General features: G+C 40.5%; 1 protein-coding gene across 1 annotated transcript in view; it reads left to right on the top strand.

The window, feature by feature from the left end:
• The window catches only part of eml3 (EMAP like 3), a 54,646-nt gene that overhangs the window by 17,741 nt on the left and 16,634 nt on the right, over positions 1–20,271 (top strand). Inside the window, 13 exon segments of the mRNA XM_051075489.1 lie at positions 3,485–3,661; positions 5,335–5,449; positions 5,653–6,132; positions 7,330–7,371; positions 8,484–8,594; positions 8,856–8,884; positions 14,056–14,091; positions 16,139–16,259; positions 16,559–16,708; positions 18,071–18,140; positions 18,408–18,489; positions 18,492–18,517; positions 19,302–19,397. Of these exon segments, the coding sequence (XP_050931446.1) occupies positions 3,485–3,661; positions 5,335–5,449; positions 5,653–6,132; positions 7,330–7,371; positions 8,484–8,594; positions 8,856–8,884; positions 14,056–14,091; positions 16,139–16,259; positions 16,559–16,708; positions 18,071–18,140; positions 18,408–18,489; positions 18,492–18,517; positions 19,302–19,397 (1,535 nt within the window).

Genomic DNA, 20,271 nt, shown 5'->3' with positions numbered 1-20,271 from the left:
TTTTTTGCCCATAGCTCATAGACCATTGTGGGCTAAATGTTCCAGGTCAGAGATTACTAAACGCTGTAGATGTTTTTTACAGCAAAAAGTATGTCTGAAAATTAAAAAAATGACTGAATAAGAGAGTGTTCATGATGATGTGATTATATGCACCACACTATATTTTCATGGGAGCTGTAGCTCGCATTGATCCAAAGCCAGACTAGATAAACATGCACAGAGTTGTCTGGAGATGTTTACCTAGCATGCAGGGCTTTTTGACTGTTGTTGTTGAAGTCTGGGAGGTGTGTACATTGTTCCTCTGTGAGTGTACAGTTACCCATAACATTATTCTTGCATAAGTTGGCTGGAGTTTTCAGTTGACATTTAGGGAAATGTAATAAACCCCTAACTGCCAAGGAAGAGACAGGTTGGGACAAAGTGAAAATAAACAGGAAGGTCAAAAACAATGTATTCAAATAACAGAATTGAGGATGATGAAATCTTACAACAGAGCTGTGCTCCTGCCAAGTCGAGGATTTAGAAGGTGACAGGGCAATATGGACTAAATTCTGGATTATCTGAGCTCAGGGTCACTTGTATGCAATCAAAACCTGAATCAGAAAACTTGACTGATCTTCTGTGTCATTTCTCACATTTCATTTCTGGTCATCTCCTTCCACCTTTGTGGTTACATCAGAGTCTCTATGGAACTTTTCAAAGAAGAAATAGCACAGTCTTCCTCTGACAAGTAAAGAAAAATAATGAGCAGTAAAACACACCTTTGAATAATTCCACACACTCAGATGTAATAAAGACTTATTTGGTCTGATGGAAGCTTATGTGGCTAATGTTGGTGAATGTTAGCAAACTTTAGATTTAGGTTTAGCTTGTTGTGCTGTGGCTAAGCGGAGTTTCCTAGTTTTAAAAGTAACAATACTGTAAATTTAGAAATAGAATTTAGTATTCCCAAATAATGGCCATGTTGTACAAATAAAGGCTGGTTGTGAAAGAACACTGGGTAATAAACATCAAAGGGTAGACTTATCAGTACTACAATAATTTAGTTGTACAATAGTTTACATGGTAAATTCAGTATATATACAGTACCACAGTCATGTTATACTCACCACTCACTTTCTCTTTTTAACACAGTCACTGTTTTCATTCACTGTTTCAATCACATCCACTTATCACTGGTTCCTCAAGCAGTGTTATGTTACCGTCAATCAAACAAATGCTTCCTACCGATGTTTCAGATTAAAAGTCTGTCAGGAATGACAGTTTGTGAAATATCAGTGCAGGGGAGTTGTGTTTCACTGATGGAAACTTAACAGTGATAAAAACAACAACAAACAGCAACTAGAAGTAATTAGTGACTGAAAACAGTATTTATGGTATGAGAGCAGAGTGGTGAGTATGACAAGACTAGACCAGATTTGTGTTGTGGAAATGTAAAAATTAACATTATACACCATATTGAATGTGTAAAGTCACCAGGTAAACACTGAAGAAGTGTTGAGTTTGTATTAAAAGCTAATTAGAGAAGGAGCCGTTAAGAAAACAGGGAGGCTTCTCACTAAAATATAATCAAATATACTTATGTAAAACAGGGTCAATTAAAAATAAATGCCTGTCTCTAATATAATCCTGTTTCAAATTAAGTCCTGATAGACTCTCTAACTGGGGAAAATAAAGACCACTATTTGATCATTTAGTCATCAGTTGTCTTGCTTTGATATGAGAACAGTGTAAGGTGTGCTTTACCTGGCAAGATCTTTTTTTTACTCCTGCCAAAATTAGATATTTCAATAAAGAGTATTGAGTATTGCACGTGAATTGCCAGAAAATTTAGATCCATGTGGAGATAGAGCTTTAGACTGCAATTACTGGCACTGCGTAATTCCTGGTTGTGGATCGCAACTGTTACCCTTTCCTAAAATTGCGTCTGTGAGGCTTTAAAGGATTTGTGTAGAGAGGAGTGGTGGTTGAGGACCTCTTACCTACTTATTACTGAATGGCCAGCCATTTCCTCAGAACTTTGCGGTCAATTAACGGCTGTGCTTTGTTGGATTCCACTGCAAAAATAACACTTAAAATGGCTGAGTGAGAATTCAGTGGCTGAGTAATCATGAGAACTAGCAACACAGCTGAGTGGAGCTGGAGCATGAAAATATCTTCCTACAGTCCTGATGCTCGCCATGCACAGCTTTCTTCCATCCTCTGACACACAAACAGAGGGAAGCATTTCACACACATAAGTACACACGCTTTTTGGACCCGAACCAGCTATGTCCTACATATGCACTCACACACACCAAAACTGTGGCTCTCCTCCACACAATAGGGTCTTTGAGAAGATGTGAACACTCCTCTGTATGAGTAGAATGCTCTAAACATCTGTAATCCACTCTCAAAATGGACAGCTAGCCAGAAAACATGTTTATCTTTCTATACTTGTGAGGACGCTCTTTGATATAATTCATTCCCAAGCCCCTAACCTTAACTTTAACTACTATAAATGCCAAAATCAAATGTCCTCACAATGCAGAAATGTCTTCATAATGCTGAAATGTCCTCACTTTCTTTGTTTAAAACTAAAATTGGCCCTGTGTTAGCATGTATTCAGGTTTTGTTTCCATTTTTACACAGTCCCTTAAAATATTGTGGTAGAAAATGCAGTCTAATTGTGTTCCCATCATTTTGGTTGACACAAATTATTTGACTTCCTGAACATCCAAAAAAAGAAAGTGTGGTGGAAAAGTCTCTCAGTTTGAGGAGGTTAGTATGTATTGGAACAGTTGCTGGTGTCATTTAGTGTCAGCTACAATTGGTTGACTTTGTGCTTTCTTCCAAATACAAAAGCAAGGACACACATTTAGTACACATATAATAGTCTCATGGTTCAACTTATCGTCGCACAACAAACGCAGTGTTAGAAAAATATCCAGTGACTGACAACTGTATTGTCTGTGAGAATAAAGTAAGGGCAAGTGCCTGTTTTTACTTTTGTTTGTTTTCTTCCAGCTGCTTTGGGTTAGGGTTAGGGTTAGCTTCACAGTGTGCATTAATAGTCAGTTTTGCTTTCTTTCTCACTGTCTGTCCTGAGGAGTGTAAAGAAAGCCGGTGCATGGTGTTTTCTTCAGAGCCCCCCCCCACAAAACTGTGCCTCAACACTGATCTGTTATGAACACGAGTCAAAGTCAAGTTGCAGCACATATCCAATTTATCATAACTTGACATGCATTAGTAGTTATTGCCAATTTCTTGTCAGCATCATTATATAGGTGTGTGTGTGTGTAAAATGTTTCTTCTTCTTCTTGCCTTTTTTATGCCAATATTAAGTTTTGCCCTCATATTTTAGTATAAAATTTTGTCTTAACATGTCTGTTTTCTGTATTGTGAGTTGATGTGATGTGTGTTTGATGTCTCAGGCCTGTGTTTTCATAACAAACTCTGCTTCTCTGAGCCTCACTCATGAAACAGCCTTCTGGTCTCTTTGTAGATGATGTATCAGCCGACAGCAGCGCTGAGTTCCCAGACAGAGCATCCATGATGGAGGTGCGTCTGCAGGCGCAAGAGGATGAGATCACGCTGCTGAAATCCTCACTGGCTGACGCCCTGCGCAGGATCCGCCTCCATGATCAGCTCCTGCCGTTACTCAAACAGCAACTCATTGCAGGTAGGTGATCTTCAACATTCTCCATCAACTCTACAGCCTAAAGATTTCCCAGTGTTGACATGGTGGTTTTTGGCACATGTGACAATTACATGCACAAAGACCGCAAAGTGTTGTACTTTTCACCTTTTTCAGTTTTAAGAACAAAGAATGGCTGCACATTGAATCAGTGCTCCCAAAAAAATTGGACTCATTGAAGTTTCAACTTCACATCTTCATCTGGTTATACCAAGTGACCAAGAGGATCCACATATAGACCTCACCTAAGTGAACTCAGGTGTGGATTCCAGTCACATCAGCATGCAGACCTCACATCAATTATTTACAATATGTACAACATGAAAGTCAGACTTAGTCAAATTCCCCAATAGAGGGACAATCTGAATATAGTGTATTATACAGTGCCTTGTCTAAAGTCCATTGGAGTCTAACTATCCCCCTTACTGGGAGAAATAATTTATATGTGTGTGTATCTTGGTCACACGCTGGATATTATCTGATTGAGACGCAAAGTCAAAATGTGGTAATTGGTAAATAAATAGTGAATTGTGATAGTTTTTGCTCTTTAGCCTATGTACTTGATAATGTGTTGTCATGAGGTGCTATTAAGATAAGATAAGATATACTTTATTCATCCCACTTGGGGGGAAATTACATGTTACAGCAGCAAGAAACAATAGTGACAAAAATAGAAAAATAACAATATAATATAGAAAAATAAAAGGCACAGAAGGGTAAAAAAGGTCAAAAAAGTTAAAATGCAATTTATTTTCAGTTTTGTTCATTTTTAGAGCCTAAAATGATTTAGTTTTGCTCTTTTGCCACTGTATGTACTTTGTCCTGTTGTATAAGAGAAGCCATGTTGGAGCTGTGTGACAAATTAGGCTCTTGATTGAATGCAGATGATAAATTGAACCTAAGGCCCTGTTTCTGATATTTGTTGTATTGGTTAAAACTTTCTGAGAAGGCTCTTGGACAGCATTAAGCCTTGATGTGCATAGCTCTGTAGATGTCATGTCAAAAACAAACTGTGAGCAAACAAGTAATTCATGGTCCTCCTGGTTAAAAACTTGGATGTAGGAAGTAGTAATTTGTACGTCTCGCATTAATATGAGGTTACTGTAGCACCCACACTGTTAGCTAGCAACTGTGTTTTGCTAGTAAAGGTACTTATGAATACTCTATTCAAGTCATTGATTATCATACTCATTACATTCACCACTGTTCCGTCAAAACTCTTTTATTCAGTTGTGATGCTACTTTGGATGGTGTCATAACAATATTGGTCAGCCTATCAGTTAGGTGCAGTGCTTAGCCTAATGCAGTGGAAAACGCAATACAAAATAAACAGTGATACTTGCTAGACCATGGACAGTATAATGTAAATGCCTGGATTTAATAGTTTATTTTGTATTTTGGACTGAGATGCTGCAAGTGGATATATTTTGAATTTTGTCTGTTGGGAAATGGAAAGGTTAGAATGTATTGGAACAGTGGCTGGTGGTGCTGCAGTATTGTTTCAATGACCAAAGAGTTAATGAGGTAAAACTGTATTATCTCAGCACATGTACCAGAGACTGTTAAATAAAAGACCCCACCTTAGAAGGCGCACAGATGGACACACAGAATACTGTATCACTCCCAAATAACTAATAATCAACTGTCATCCCACCCAGTAAACCCTGGTGCTGCACGTGTGCTGAATCAAGCATGCTGCTCAGAAGGTTGCACCAGCAGCAGAAAACTGTCCTCCAGCTCAGCCGTCGATGGGATCCGCCATGCTCCTACCAGGTACTGGACCTACACGCTGAGAGCTTAGAAGGACAGGAGCATGAAGGGCCTGAATCTTTATATTTTACTTGATGTACAGTCATATTACTTGCTACATTAGAGACCTGCTGGTGCATTCAGAAGCCTGGTTGTGTTCATATGATGCCTGTGTGTTCTGCTTTTATGACTGTGTGTGTTGATCTCAACCTGTGAACTGTCCTTAGCCAACTGTCAGACAGCATTGTGACCAATGCCAATGGCCACATAGGATGCCCAATGTCCGTAGAGCCCAGACCAGCAACACTGGACAGGTCAATCCAGACAGATCCCATCCCCCCAGAGCAAGATGTTGGGCAGGACAGGGTCCCTCTGCCCATGCATGCCCAGAGCCTGAACCTGGAGGACGCCCTCCTACCTGGACAGCCTCTCGAGGGGACGCGGGCCAAGCTCCACCGCATCCCTGGTATGGAGGAGGATGAGGAGCAGGATGAAGATGAAGAAGGAGGAGGTGAGCAGGAAAAGGAGCTGAGTTGGACGTCATCAGTGGAGGAGCCCATTCAGCCCACCACCATCAGAGGCGTCCAGAGGGAGGACTTCCAGGATGGAAGCTGCTCTCCAGAAGATCCGGGCTCTGCCTCGGCCTCAGTTAGAACCTCAGACCGCGGACCCCTGGCCCCCATCCAGGAGGGACAGAAGGCGCCTCTGTGCGTGATCTCGCCTCACCACCGCTGTCTTCATAATCATCTTCTGTCCTGTGATTGACTGCATGGCTTTTCTCTGATGAATCAACTCTTTCTCTGATTCTGACTTGTGTGACTGCAAACCCAGTTGCGCTGCAGACCTCCTTATGAAACAGTCAGCGTCAGGTTGCTGGGGTGTGATTATGCTGTGTTAGAGAAGGAAACCCGAGGGGGATGACATGCTCTGTCATCATGTTCGCTCCAGCCTCCATGTGCTTTCTTTTCCATGTATTTGAGCGGGGGCCTGGGGAAAGATAAAGCCGTAGCGGAACATAATGGCGGCACTCGTCCACACTGAGTGACATATCCAACATTAGCTTCACAGCAAATAGAGGTTTGAGCCCAGTGGAAAATGTGATGTGAGGGCAATTGAACAAAGCATAACGTGCAGAAAGGGGTAGGGGTGGGTTCACAGTATGTATACACATGAGACTGAAGGAGAAAGGTTGGGGAGTTTGTATGAGTGAACAGATGTAACCTTTCAAGGACATAAAGTGTTCTGAAATGGCATATCTGTCCAAACAGTGTACGTCAGAGTTACAACTTCACTACAGCCACAAAGTATTAAGGCTGATGTTTCTGTTAGATGATGCAGATGTGCAGAGTTGACACACTGCCACTGAGGATCTGCCACACAAGTGGGTTTTGCACAGACACACAAAGAAAATCTTTTTTTAATGCAGTTCTGTTACAACCTTTTAATCAGTCCTTTTCCGTTGTCCTCCTCAAATAAATCAAGGATCTCTTACATCCAGCGATTTGTTCTCAACTGTAAACTGAGTGATTTCCTTTCTAACAGTGATTAGAAAGCACAGTGCTGGGGTACTACTGCTTTTGTTTACTTGTGTATTTGCTTGTGCATGCAGGTGTTCTTCTGGCCTACTTCCTTGTTGTGGCTTGTAAAAGGGCTTTTGTTGGTAATGAATAACATATGCTCCAGCCCCTCAGCTCAGCTCTCTCATGCCCCCCTGAGGTACTGGGAAAGTTGTGCGTCATGTTCATCCAACTACACCTCTACATTCAACACTTTGTTTAAAGATTAGTAATACAGAGATTTGGGGAGAGGGGCTGGTTGCCAGCCATTGCACTGGCAACCAGACTCCAAAGCTTTTTTTAGTCTTGTGACAGTTTGTCTGGTGATGCTTCTGGTTCATGTCACAGGAAACGGGGTGTGCCACAAGAAATCCTCAGAGACAATAACAGGTTAATTCTGCTTTACAGTTGTGTATCTCTTACCCTTTCTTAATCCAGAATTAGGACTTGGGTTGAGGAAGTACTGAAACTGTTCTAGTTTTAGGCAAGGGGTTAAAAGGTAATTCCTTCCTTCATTATAACTTGGGTTGCAATTTTTGTAATTATTTCTTTCAGTAATAATAATATTGGACTCACCAAGCTCATCTCTGAGATCTGTGAACATGGTGACATTGCTAAAAAGGGCAAGAAACCTGATCAGACAGGTTGTAAAAAGGTTCTTAGCCAAACTTATTTGAAAGAGAAAATAAATGTGAATACTGAGTAAGTTGCGACCCTGAACCGTTGTAAACATCCATCACGTCTTACAGACCCACTTCTTGCTTCAATTTTGATCTAGTGTGTTTACTGTAGGTGTGAGCACACAGTCTGTCTGTGCAGTGAGGCGTTATTAGTGAAATTTCTGGTAAACCCAGTTCCAGTTTTACATCTAAATGAAGTGGTTTAGATCATTTGGATTCACTGTTGGCTTCTTTACAACGTGTCTAATCACTTAACCTCGCTTATTATTTACCCTAAGCTGAACTTCATTGCAGTAATGTTGCTGTGTTCACAGTCACAACCTAAGCTTATTTCTCAGACCAAGAGTGAGCATACCATTAGCTGACTACATTATTGTGTGGGGTAAGATTAATTGAGAACAACCATTTAGGACTGGAACATCCACTGTGTGGGAGGCAGTTTAATACTGGTGCTGGATACTGTTTCAGAGTATAGGGTAACGTTAGCAGCTCTGTCTGCCTCGTTAATGGATTTGGGGATGTTTGCCTGCTCTTTGGTGAGTGCAGTTCTTATTACTGATGGCCAAAACTATGAAATTAAAACCCAAGTTGTAATAAACCAGAAATATCTTTGGAAAATGGGAATCAAATCAATAAAAGATTCCAAGTATACCAAAATAAACAAGCGTGCTTCTGCATGTGTCACACTGGTAGTTTACAGGTATTTTGCATGCATACATAGTGAGATAATTGCATCCATCTGTGTAGGGGTCTAGTGTCTGCATGTGGACACACAGTGAGTGTTTACTCCTGGAGGCTGATTCTTTTCCTCTGGCGTTCTAGGGTCCGTAGGAACAGCGAGAAACTGGGGAACCCGGAGAGGCAGAGGAAACGTCTGGATAAGAAGGCGGCGTCCTCGGCCAACCTTCTCACCCGCTCCCCCAGCCTGGAGAAGTAAGCCACACTGCCATCACTCACACCTGTCACTACACAGCTCACATTTTCCTATGGCTGCTGCAGCCTCACGCACTGTATCTCATCAAAGAACACTTGCTGGAGACTGATGACCCCTATGAATAATAATAAAATTCCATTCCCATGAAAACCCCTGACAGATAAACACCATCTGATTCAGAAGTCAGGGACTGGTGGACACTAATTTGCATGAAATAGTTTCACATGTCCGTCTCACATGGTTGTTTTCTGTCTCCACAGCCGAGCTAAGGAGCTGATTGCCAGTGCAGGTATGAATGCATCCCCACACTTTCCTGTCTTATCTTACATTAAGCCTGACCTGAGACTGACATCGCACTTTGTCAAAGTATTTAGTATTTATTAGTATTTTTATATATATATATATATATATATATATATATATATGTGTGTGTGTGTGTGTGTGTGTGTGTGTGTATTTTGTCCACCCATTTATATTAGTATAATGGTTATAATCAACAGTACCACTAACTTCAGCCTCCAAAATGACACAGCTGAACCAACCCTAACCCTAACCACCTCAACATCATAATCAACAAAAGTATAACTGGCACTAGTGCTGATAACTGTGACTTTCATGAGGGTGGGATTTATTGCAGGAATGTTATATTAGACTGTATGCGTTTTAGCCAGGTGTACCTGAGTGTATGTGTATTTAACATAATGATGATTCTGTCATATAAGGTCCACCGTCTTGTACAAGTAGCTGTGGTAAAATGTTGCATGTGTGACTCACATCTTCACCTGATTCCACAATGTTCAGTAAAAAAAGCGGGAAACACTGATGTTCTTGTCCTCCATTATCGGTGACTGGATGGAGAGGCTAAATGGAGCAGAGCCCAGGCCAGTATAAGCTAAACTGTGTTCATATGTAACTGCTGAGGTAACTCAGTACACCAGAGATTTCCACGATACGTAGGAGACACATCTGTACACAGAAACCCAGATACTATCAGAGTCAAGTAGAGAGCTGAGAACCAGATTTCTGTCTGGGCTGTGCAGGATTAGACTCACCGTAACTAATACTCTTTTCTTGGCATAGAAGCCTGTTGGGAATTCTTTGAATCACTGTGATATTGTTTTCATCCATCTGATGAAAAAATTGTTGTTGACAGTTTGTCCTCAGTCAGTACGCCTGCTTGCCTGCAGACAATATCTACAGTCAGATATCAAACGATAGGCTATGGGTTTGAATGAACATGGGGCTTTTTAATTGACAGGTGATCTTTTAATGCAAAAACAGCACAATACGAAATATTTTTTCCTCAATGAATGCTATCTCGAGTACAGCAGTACAATCCATAATGGAGCAAATATAGACATGCTGCATGAATTCAAAATGGCTTCTGGGGTTTTGAAAGGCTATCAGTGATCATTATCACATATCACTGTGTTTAAATAAGGGACTTTTCCCATGCTTTCATGTGTCCTGACTGAATTGCTGGCAAGGCCTGAGTTAAACTGTACTTCTGTACTGGTGCCCAGGCAGCGGCTCACTGTTTCACACATGTAGTAATTTGTGCAAAAATGAGTGCATTTCTCAACCAACCACATTTGTGGTTAGCATAGCTTTTATGAGTGTTGGCCCTCAGTCTGGTCATGGTGAGCCCTGTTTTTAGGCCTCATTCGTATAGTACAGTGCTGGAAGAGAGAAGAAGAATTCTACCAGTCAAAGCTAGTGGAAAAGTTCACATCGCACTAAATACCATCATTTGCCTACTAATTGTTTTTGGTTGGACACATGCCATGATACAAGTCACAGGGTTTTATTTTAACATGTAAATAATAATGTAAGTGCAGCTCAAATAAGTTCAAATACAATCAGAATTATATGTTTATTTGCAGCTACTGTAATCTGGTTTCAGACCTGTGAAGTGCTGCGCTCACCTCTGGTTTGTTCAGTGATCCTAATAGTTCTGTGTTTCTGCACAACCAAGGTATTTTCAGCTATCACAAATAGCTGAAAACATTGTTTTGACATTAATAACAGTTCCTAGGAGCAGCTACCTCAGCATCCATGTTGACAGGACAGTACCTGCTTCTGATTAGCATGGGCAAAACAGGACTGTCACTATTTATTTGAAATTCAAAGAACACTTTGCATGAGGGAAAAAATAGATAGCTGTGTCAAACTTGGCAGTATGAGTGCAACAGGCAATCCCTTGTATTGTTGTTCTTTTTGTTAACATAATATGGAGAAAACTAGCAAGCTGTGCTGAAGAAATAATCCACCAAATCTTCTAAAGGTAGAAGATTAAACAAATGAGATCACATGTTAATTAGTGTGCTAATAGGCATATTTTTTAAAATTGTGGACAGCCAGGGTAGCCATTTCCCCAAGCTTCAAGTCCTTATGCTAATTTACCAGCAGACATAAACATGGGAATGACAGTTATCTCATCTAATTCTCAGCAAGAAAGCAAAAGTGAATAAGTGAATTTACCAAAATAACCAGCTAAATAACTGAAACCAATCCTAATACAGGGAACTGAATCAATCTTGTCAGTTATGAAACAATATCTAGCTAAAATTAGCTGATATTAGCCACCATAACCTACTGGTCATACCAGTCTGAGAAAAGCCATAGCAGTAAAAACCCTGAGTGGATAGAACTGAGGAAGGGAGTCATTGTGCTCATTGTTTATACGAGGGTCATTCAATAAATAAGGTGAATTTTTCAGTATAAGGACTTTTAATACAGATAGAAGCTTACTTTTTTAAAAAATTTTTTGTTTTACTTTTTTTTCACATGGATTTAATTTCTTTTGCAGATTAAAAAAAACTTTGAGAGTTTTGGCGATTAACAAAGATGGCCGACCAAAAAGCATGCTCCAGGATTGAACAGCAGGTCAGTTATCAAGTTTTTGGTTGCTGAAGGGTGCAAACCCATTGAAATTCATAGGAGAATGTCAACTGTGTATGGTGCCACATGTTTCAGCCAAAAACATGTCTACAAGTGGGCTAAATTGTTTAAAGAAGGACAGGAGCAGTGGGAAGGTGATGCTCACCGTTTTTTGGGATATGCAAGGCCCAATCACCATTTCATTCCTTGAAAAAGGAAGCACTGTGAACAGTGCTAACTACTGTGAACTGCTGAGGCAAGGTCAAGAAAGACATAAAGAACAAACGCAGGGGTCATCAGTCAAAAGGAGTCATCTTGCATCATGACAACGCAAGGCCTCACACAGCAGCCCAAACGGTGCAGACCATCAACGAGCTGGGCTGGGAACTGCTCCCTCATCCCTCTTATAGCCCAGACCTTGCCCCTTCAGACTTTCACCTGTTTGGTCCCTTGAAAGCGTTCACGAGAGGCACAAAGTTTGAAAGTGACAATGAAGTCAAAAGTGTTGTGAGCGACTGGCTGAGACATCAGTCCAAAGATTTTTACACTGAGGGAATACGGAAGCTTGTACACAGATGGGAAAAGTGTGTGACAGTGCTGGGAGACTACGTTGAAAAATAAAAAAAAAAGTAAGCTTCTATCTGTATTAGAAGTCCTTATACCGAAAAATTCACCTTATTTATTGAATGACCCTCATATATATATTTTTATTATATATATAACCATGAAAAGTACATTTTATTCTGAGGAAAATTAAAAATTCAGAACATCTGTGTTAGCAATAGACATGTTACATGTGTGAATGGTGCCTAAATACAGAAATGGCACAAGTGTAGTGGTAACTAATAAGTGTTGACAGGAAAGTGTGGGGAGCCTGACCATTTTATACATCTCCCTCAGGAAAAAAGGTCTATATACCTGCTGACATAAAACTGATTTACTTCAGCTTTACATCTGGCTGAAAGCTACCAGCTCAGTCAGTGGCCATCTTTATGGCCTAACATACCCCTTGGACACCAGAAATATCACGAAATAGGATGTTCCCTCCTTTTCTAAACTTTCTATCAGTTTTTTTAAAAATGTGAGCTCTCGTGAAGCCAAACAGTGCACAGCCTGTTTGGGCCGTGGGTGCTGCCTGGAATCCCATCCACTGTGGTAAGCCGAGCTGCCGCACCACTCCAACTCGCCTGACGGGATGATGGATGGTCAGCTCTGCAGAGGAGGATGCCAAAAAAACATTTTTCAAATCTTCCTCTGCTCTTTCACTCTGCCTCTCATTCCACCTGGATCTCCTCATAACTGTTGTTTGTTGTCGTGCTTGGCATGAGTTGAACTTTTTAGTTTCTTGACAGTGGAAAGTGACAGGAAATAATAGGACACAGGTGTCAAATTATATAAGCACATGGTATAGTAGTATTACATAAGTATGGCAACTGAAATTGTATAAATATATTTTTACGATGATATACATGTGTGTGTGGGGTGGGGTGGGGGGGGGGTGTTAGTAATACAAGTCATAGTGTAACATAGAGCGCTGAGGTCACAGAGACACCAACTGCTGTGAGTCTGGTCATTGCCTTCACCATCTGAACCCATGAAAGGGAAACAGCTAATGCTAGCATGTTCCTCTCCTTTCAGTGATGTGGGAACATAGCACTGAGTGTGCAGGAGCTGATGGGAACTCAGCAGGAGCTGGAATAACATGCACAATGGTGCTAAGATTAGCAAACAAGGCTAATTTTCCAAACAGAGTACAAACTTAACAGCATAATACTGAATGTTCTAAACATACAGACAACTGGAATCACTGATGGTTGATAGCTTCTTGAAAAGGTGAAAAAGGCACTGATAAGCTACACAGTATGATGTTCTTCAGTCAGTAGTGCACTACAAATGTTAACAGTTCATGTCCTTGTAGTGCTGGCTCTTAGTTTTAAGTCACCTTCAGCCATGGGATTTGCCCATCCAGAGACAGCTGTAATGATAAGAATAAAAATCAGTGGCTTAAATATCCTTGGCTGGTTCTATAATTTTCCATGTTCCATCTGTGGTAACATATTCCCCACATATATGAGGTATCTTGTGTCTTCTGTTTTTTTTATGTGTGATGAACAGTATTCTTATTGTCTTTTTTTTTTTTTTTTTGATAAAACCAAATTGGCAAATCACACAGCAGAGCAGGAAGGAGTTTTCTTCCTGTCCTGCTTTATTTCTTCCTGTTTCCTCACTGTTCCATGACTTTGCTAAAATGAGGATTATATCTTGGTAAGTTTCTCCTCAAGTTGTCATTGCACCAACCCTCCTGGATTCTTTGGCCCTTTACTGTTATTTCCTGGTCAGACAAAAAATTAAAGACCCTGACCCTAAGCATTCACATTTCACGCTCCAGTCTCATAAAAGAACTCAACAGTTGCCGAGGTAACAGACCCAGGTTAGAAGTCCCAGAAAGACATGGAAAAGGAAAACAGCTTGAAATCCAAAGCTCATAGATCTAACCCAGTGTGAATCAGCTGTGATTTAAAGCTCAGATGATCTTGGTGTTTATTTGTCTGGCTAATGTTGACTTTCATTCTCACACAGGATCCCCTGGGTCCAGAAGAGGAACCTACAGCCAAGGTAGACCCCATATTATGTCACTTTGTTTTTAGCTCTATTTACGCAGGGGAGGTCAACAGAGCAGGCTGTACTTTTCCAGCTATATCCCACACACGGTCTGCTGTTGTCTTTTGGCAGCTGACCACTATAACCATACTGAAAGAATATTAGACTCATCAGGTGAACAGAAAATAATTCCAGTGTGACGATAAGGCTGAGGTGATAGATGTCACAGGTTTTGTTTTCAATTTGTTCTCCTGCCAAGAGCTCAATAAATCCCTTCATGCGGTTTTAAGGGAAAAAAGAAAAGACAAGATATTATTTCAGTTTTTGCAGGTGAAAAAGTCAATTAAATATTTTGCGGCATCAAATATAGTTGCTATAATCACATTGTCAGTATGGCTTGTTTTTAGCCATGCTAGCAGCATGCCTCTGGTAATGGCAGTGTAAGTCAGTTCACCACTTTGGATGATTTGACATTTTTGGGTCTAGATTGATGTGTCTTGACAACTACTTGATTGCTTGCCACTGCCACTGGATGCAGTTATCTAGATATATTCTGAGGAGAGGTCATTTGTTAACCTAAGTGAATTTTAGGGCAAAATAAAGTTAGTAAAAATCTTGAGCCAGTGTGCTGTATGAGCTCTGAGGCTCATACAGTTTTATCCTACTGATAACTGTTAGAAGCCAAGTTGAAGTCAGAGCACTGTTAATGCTCTTAAAATGAGTTATCTTGCCTTTCATTCGGCAAAATTGAGTTCAAGTGCTATTCAGGTGGATTGTAAGAAAATGTTATAGTGTACATAATAGACACAGTTAAAACACATTTTAAAAAATGCTGGTATTTAAATAATATCTGAGTTAGTGGATGAACTATTTAACACTGGTAGCCAAAGCTAGGTAAAAAATATTTTGGGGGAGTGTACTATGTTGACCCTACTTGATAAATGTTGTATATAGACTGATCAGCCACAACATTAAAACCATTGACAACAGTCTGGTCCAGCATCTGTGGGATGCACTGGAACAAGCCAGATCCATGGAGACCCCACCCCATAACCCACAGGACCCACAAGGATCCACTGCCAATGTCTCAGTGCCAGACACCACAGGACACCCTCAGAGGTCCTGTGTCCATGCCCTGATGAACCAGAGCTGTTTTGGCAGCATGAGGGGGACCTGCACGATATTAGGGAAGTCCCACAGATGCTGGATCAGATTGGAATCTGGGGAGTTTGTGGGCCAGGTCAACACCTTGGGCTCTTTGTCGTGTTCCTAGGGCCATTTGTGAGCAGTTTTTGTGGTGTGGTTGGAGCATTGTCCTGCTAGGGGAGACCCCTGCCCTTGGGGAGTGCTTTTGCCATAGCGGGTGTGTGCTTGGTCTGTAACAATATTTAGTTGGTGGTACATGTCAAAGTAACATTGAGATAAATGCTAGAACCCAAGGTTTCTCATGAGAATATTGAATTGTAACGAAATAATCAATGTTATTCTCTTCACCTGTCAGGGGTCATAATGTTATGGCTGATCAGTGTAGACTCATGCCATATCCAACACACTGCTCAAAACACTTTTTGTCTATTTATAGCCAAACATCTTATCCTTGACTTTAAAAAGGGAAGCTTTATGCCATTTTAGCCACTTTTCACTAATGTGAAACATCTGAGCAGGAAGTATTGTGTTTCACAGTCATCGCGAAACAGAGAAGTGGAAGCAACTGGAAATGATTAGTGAATAAAGGCAGTATTCCTGTTGAAAAGAGAAAGTGAGCAGAGTGGTGAATATGACATGACTGTTGTTGTAGTGATGGAAACAGTACAATGGTAATGTATTGAGATTACCAAGGCAGCAATTCAAGTTTGAGGGAATGTTGAGTTTGCATCAACAGCAAATTAAAAGGAGCAGGTCAGAACACTGGTGGATGTAAGATATAGACATCAAACAGGGAATACAGATATAGACCATGCCCAATATGAGCCTCTTTCAAATAAAGGACTTTTCTGCAGCTGATAAACTAATGTGTTTGTGTGTTTGATGCTACATTACCTCGCTGCTGTTTGTCTTTCAGGGCAGTCCATCAAAATGTTCATCCGAGGCCGGCCAATAACCATGTACATCCCCTCTAACATCCAGAACTATGAAGATCTGAAGATGGAGCCGCCCTCAGAGAGACTGGAGCTGGACTGGGTGTATCCTTCCAGAATGCTACAGCAGTGTTCAGCCTCTTGTTCATATTTATGAGGGTTATGTTACATTCGGACTGCTGATAAAGCATTTGTGGGAGCAGAGTCAACTGCAGATTAAGTCTAAGCTATGAATTTGTGGGTGCCATATATTTAAAGGGACAGGTCACAAATCTAAACTAGCATCATACATTTATTCATGTTCAGATTTCTACATGCACACACTTCTTATTGTTGTGTGAAGTGCAATGGAATGAATGAAATGGATCAGTGACATGAAAGTGGCCTTGACTCTGTCATGTCAGCTATGGTTACCGGGGACGGGACTGCCGGGCCAACCTCTACTTCCTTCCTACAGGCGAGGCAGTGTACTTCATCGCCTGCGTCATTGTGCTTTACCACATCAACAACCGTACACAACGGCACTATCGCAAACACACAGACTGTGTCCGCTGGTTAGTACAAGAGAATTTCTATCATGATAAATAGAAAAACATTTGGAGAAGCACTTCTTTTACGCTTTCTGGGAGGAGCTGGGATGACTCTGCTCTATAGTCTGTGATGCTGCACAACAACAGTGGGTGTTTGAATTCAGTCATCCAGCATTTTCTGGATTCACTTCTCTTCTGTGCCTGTTTTCAGTTCACACTGATCAATCCCAGCTGATGCCAACATGAAGCCATGAATATGAGCAACCTGATCAAATACTGAGAGTTGCTTTCTGTGGGTTAGCTGTACTCAGTGAGATAACTCTTAAACTAAGAAAACTTTTTGTTAAACTACAATATACAACAATAAAATAAAACAAACACATTCATACACTATTAGTATTTTGGACAAATAAATGAAAAGAGCTTGATGGAGTATGTCAGATTTTAGGAGTGCAGGTAAAATGTGGGAGTGTGGGTTAGACACCTCCACAGTGTTATGGTTTTGGCATGACACAATGGGAATTATGTTAAGTTTCAGTATGTAAAACCGCTTTGTGGGTTGTGTAACTGTAATAGATGTGTTACTTTACTTTACAAAGTCCAAATATGTCCTATTCCTGAAATAATGGGGAACTTACTCTGGATTCCAAATGGCACCTAAAGAGAAGGAAAGAGAAGTGACAATGTAACTGTTCCTACATTACAGTCCGTAATTATTTAGGCACTGACACTTTTTTATTTCTTTGGTTGTGTATTCCAGCACATTAGAATTTATTTCTGTAAATTTTCCCACAACAACCTGTACAGCTGTGTAAATCTCATCTACACTTTTTCGACAATTTGCATCCCTATTCTGTTGCTTTTTTGATGTAGTTAGCAACAAACAGTTTGAATATTAAAGCTGCAAACCATATTAACACAAGGGTTTTTCATAGTGACAAACCTAAAGAGAATTATTACAAACTGCAGTTCTCCTCGGTTTTACAGAGCATTTGAGCCTCTTTTAACTCATTGTTTCGGTTATACCGCTCACACATTTACTGTGTTGGTTCAGGCTCACAGGAACATACACATGAGGAACATAAAAATGGCTACCACTCATATGGTGTTCAGGTAACTTTGACTATATTATACAGATCAATGCCGAGAGTCAGCATTTAACCTCATAGTTAATCCAATATGCTGGATTACAGTGCCAACACAACTGAAAATGTTGGTCCAATCTCTTATGGACTGCTGTATATGGCTGTAATAGCATTTTGGTTATTTTGCCATGATGAATACAGTCCTATACAGACATATATTGTCACTGTAAATGTATTTTTTGCCCTAAAACCCTAAACAGCCCCTTCTTATTAAGTGGAATTATTTTGGTTTTTCCTGCAGTCTTACCCTCCATCCTGACAAAGTGCGAGTGGCATCAGGCCAGACAGCAGGGGTGGATAAAGACGGCAAGGTGAGGACTGCTGTGATACCAGTCTAATGCCGTTTGATCCTCTACAGACATCTGGATGTATATATTGTGTTATAAGTTTGCTTTTAAAGTTAGATATCTCCCTGTAAGACTCAAACACTCATGCAGATATACAGTATTTTCATTTTTATCAAGATAACAAGTTGTGGTAACCATAACCATATGTGTTTGTTTGTTTGTGTGTGTGTGCTTATGTGTGTGTGTGTGTGTGCGCGCGTGCGTGCGTGCGTGTGTGCGTATGCGTGTTAGCCCCTGCAGCCTTGTGTTCATATCTGGGACTCCACCTCCCTGGTCACGCTGCAGCAGATTGGCCTCGGGACCTTCCAGAGGGGGTGGGATCAGTTGCCTTTTCTTTTGCTGTGAGTTGATTGCAATATAACATACTATAAAATTTCAAATACTTATTTACAAATGATTTATGCAGTGAGTACAAGTTATGAACAGATTTGTTATGACCTGGTTCATAAGTGATTTTAATCTCTGTTTTATTTTTGAAAATTCTCCCTCCTTCCTGTTTCTTGTGGATTTTCATCTTCCTGTTTTACTTTGTAGTTACTTGTCCTGGTTTGTGCTTTTATTTCCTGTCATTTTCCCTCCTTTTTTCAGCCCTCATGTGTCACATTTGCAGTTATCCCCAGTGTGTATTTAGCCTTGTCTGTCCCTTGTTTAGTTGTTGGGTTACTGTATTTTGATCATGTGTTTTTTGCCATCTTGACTTCTCCTCTTTGGACTGTGAGCTTTATGTTCTTTTCTGTTAGCAAATAAATGATCAGAACTATTCCAGTGAGACTTCGTAGTGTCTGCATTTGGGTCCTTTCTCCTGTGTCCCTTGCCCAAAACATATCAAGGTTAATATTTACCCTGTCTCCCAGCTATGCCATTTTTGGATCTCAGTTAAACCACCAACAGTAAAACTAAACACTTTCTGTACAAGTGTGTGACAAAAAAGCTCCCAGCCTTTCCTTTCTTGAAAGGCTTTGTGAAGACTGTGAAACATCTCTACAAAAAAATGGCATGGTGTGATCTTTTGGTAATAATTAATTTATAAAAACAGCACTTATGGTAAAAAGAGACAGTGAGGGCAGCAGAATGGTGAGTATGACATGATGAAATGTACCTTGTGTTTTTATGTGTTATCTTCAGGACTCGGGAGCGTTCCTGTGTGTGATCGATGATTCTAATGAACACATGCTGTCAGTGTGGGACTGCAACAAGGGGACCAAGCATGCGGAGATCAAGGTAAAGAAAAGTCAGAGTGCAGTCATTATTAAGTCTAAATGAACCTAATGGATTTAGTAATAAAGATACTACAAAAATTGATACACAATGATACAACTACTTCTTATTATGTGCTCTATTCAAAATGGGAACACTGTCAACAGACACATTAGGAGGTGTTGTTAAGCTTCATTAATCTTTGCTGACCTCCCTAAACAGTCACAAATCGTTACAGTGGTACAGTATAAAAATAGTTGTATGGGCATGAATACTGCCAGAGGAGGGGAGGCACGGAGGGAGAGACCTGAGGACACTGGGTGAGGTAAAATGGAAAGGTGCATGCAGGAGTTCTAAATAGGACAGGACATTGCTTTGGCCCACTCACAGATATGGTCAGCAGATCCTGCAGTAGCAGTAGATTTGACACTGCTCACCCTGAGCACCGAAAACTGAAAATAGAAATGATTTAAAAGGAAGATGCTCCTTATAACTGCAGAACCATCACATTTGAAAGTATCTAAGTTATCCAGGTAAAGTTGTACATCCAATCACTAGCAATCACTTGCTAAAATGTCTGACATAAAAACTTAATGAAGTGATAATATAGACATATTGTGTTCAAGTTGATGTGGAGCACTGGAGACACAGACATTAAAATGATATCAAACCACTGATTTGACTCAAGGTAACAAACACTTCCATTTTCCAAAATGTCAGACTGTTCCTTTAACATGTTCTGTTGCAGTTCTGACGGCTTTGGGTCAACAAATTTTACATCATCTGACATGAAATTATCAGACACTACAGGGTTTCATAACCCTATTTTAAAGCCATGCAGAAACAGTGAAACCCTTCCTGAAGATAAAGTATGCGATTCAGCCAGGCAGCAGTAATG

This window comes from Lates calcarifer, linkage group LG14, assembly GCF_001640805.2.
Source record: "Lates calcarifer isolate ASB-BC8 linkage group LG14, TLL_Latcal_v3, whole genome shotgun sequence".
Classification (NCBI taxonomy): Eukaryota; Metazoa; Chordata; class Actinopteri; family Centropomidae; genus Lates; species Lates calcarifer.
Note: the sequence above shows the minus strand (reverse complement) of the source record. Positions and strands in the feature narration are given on the sequence as shown.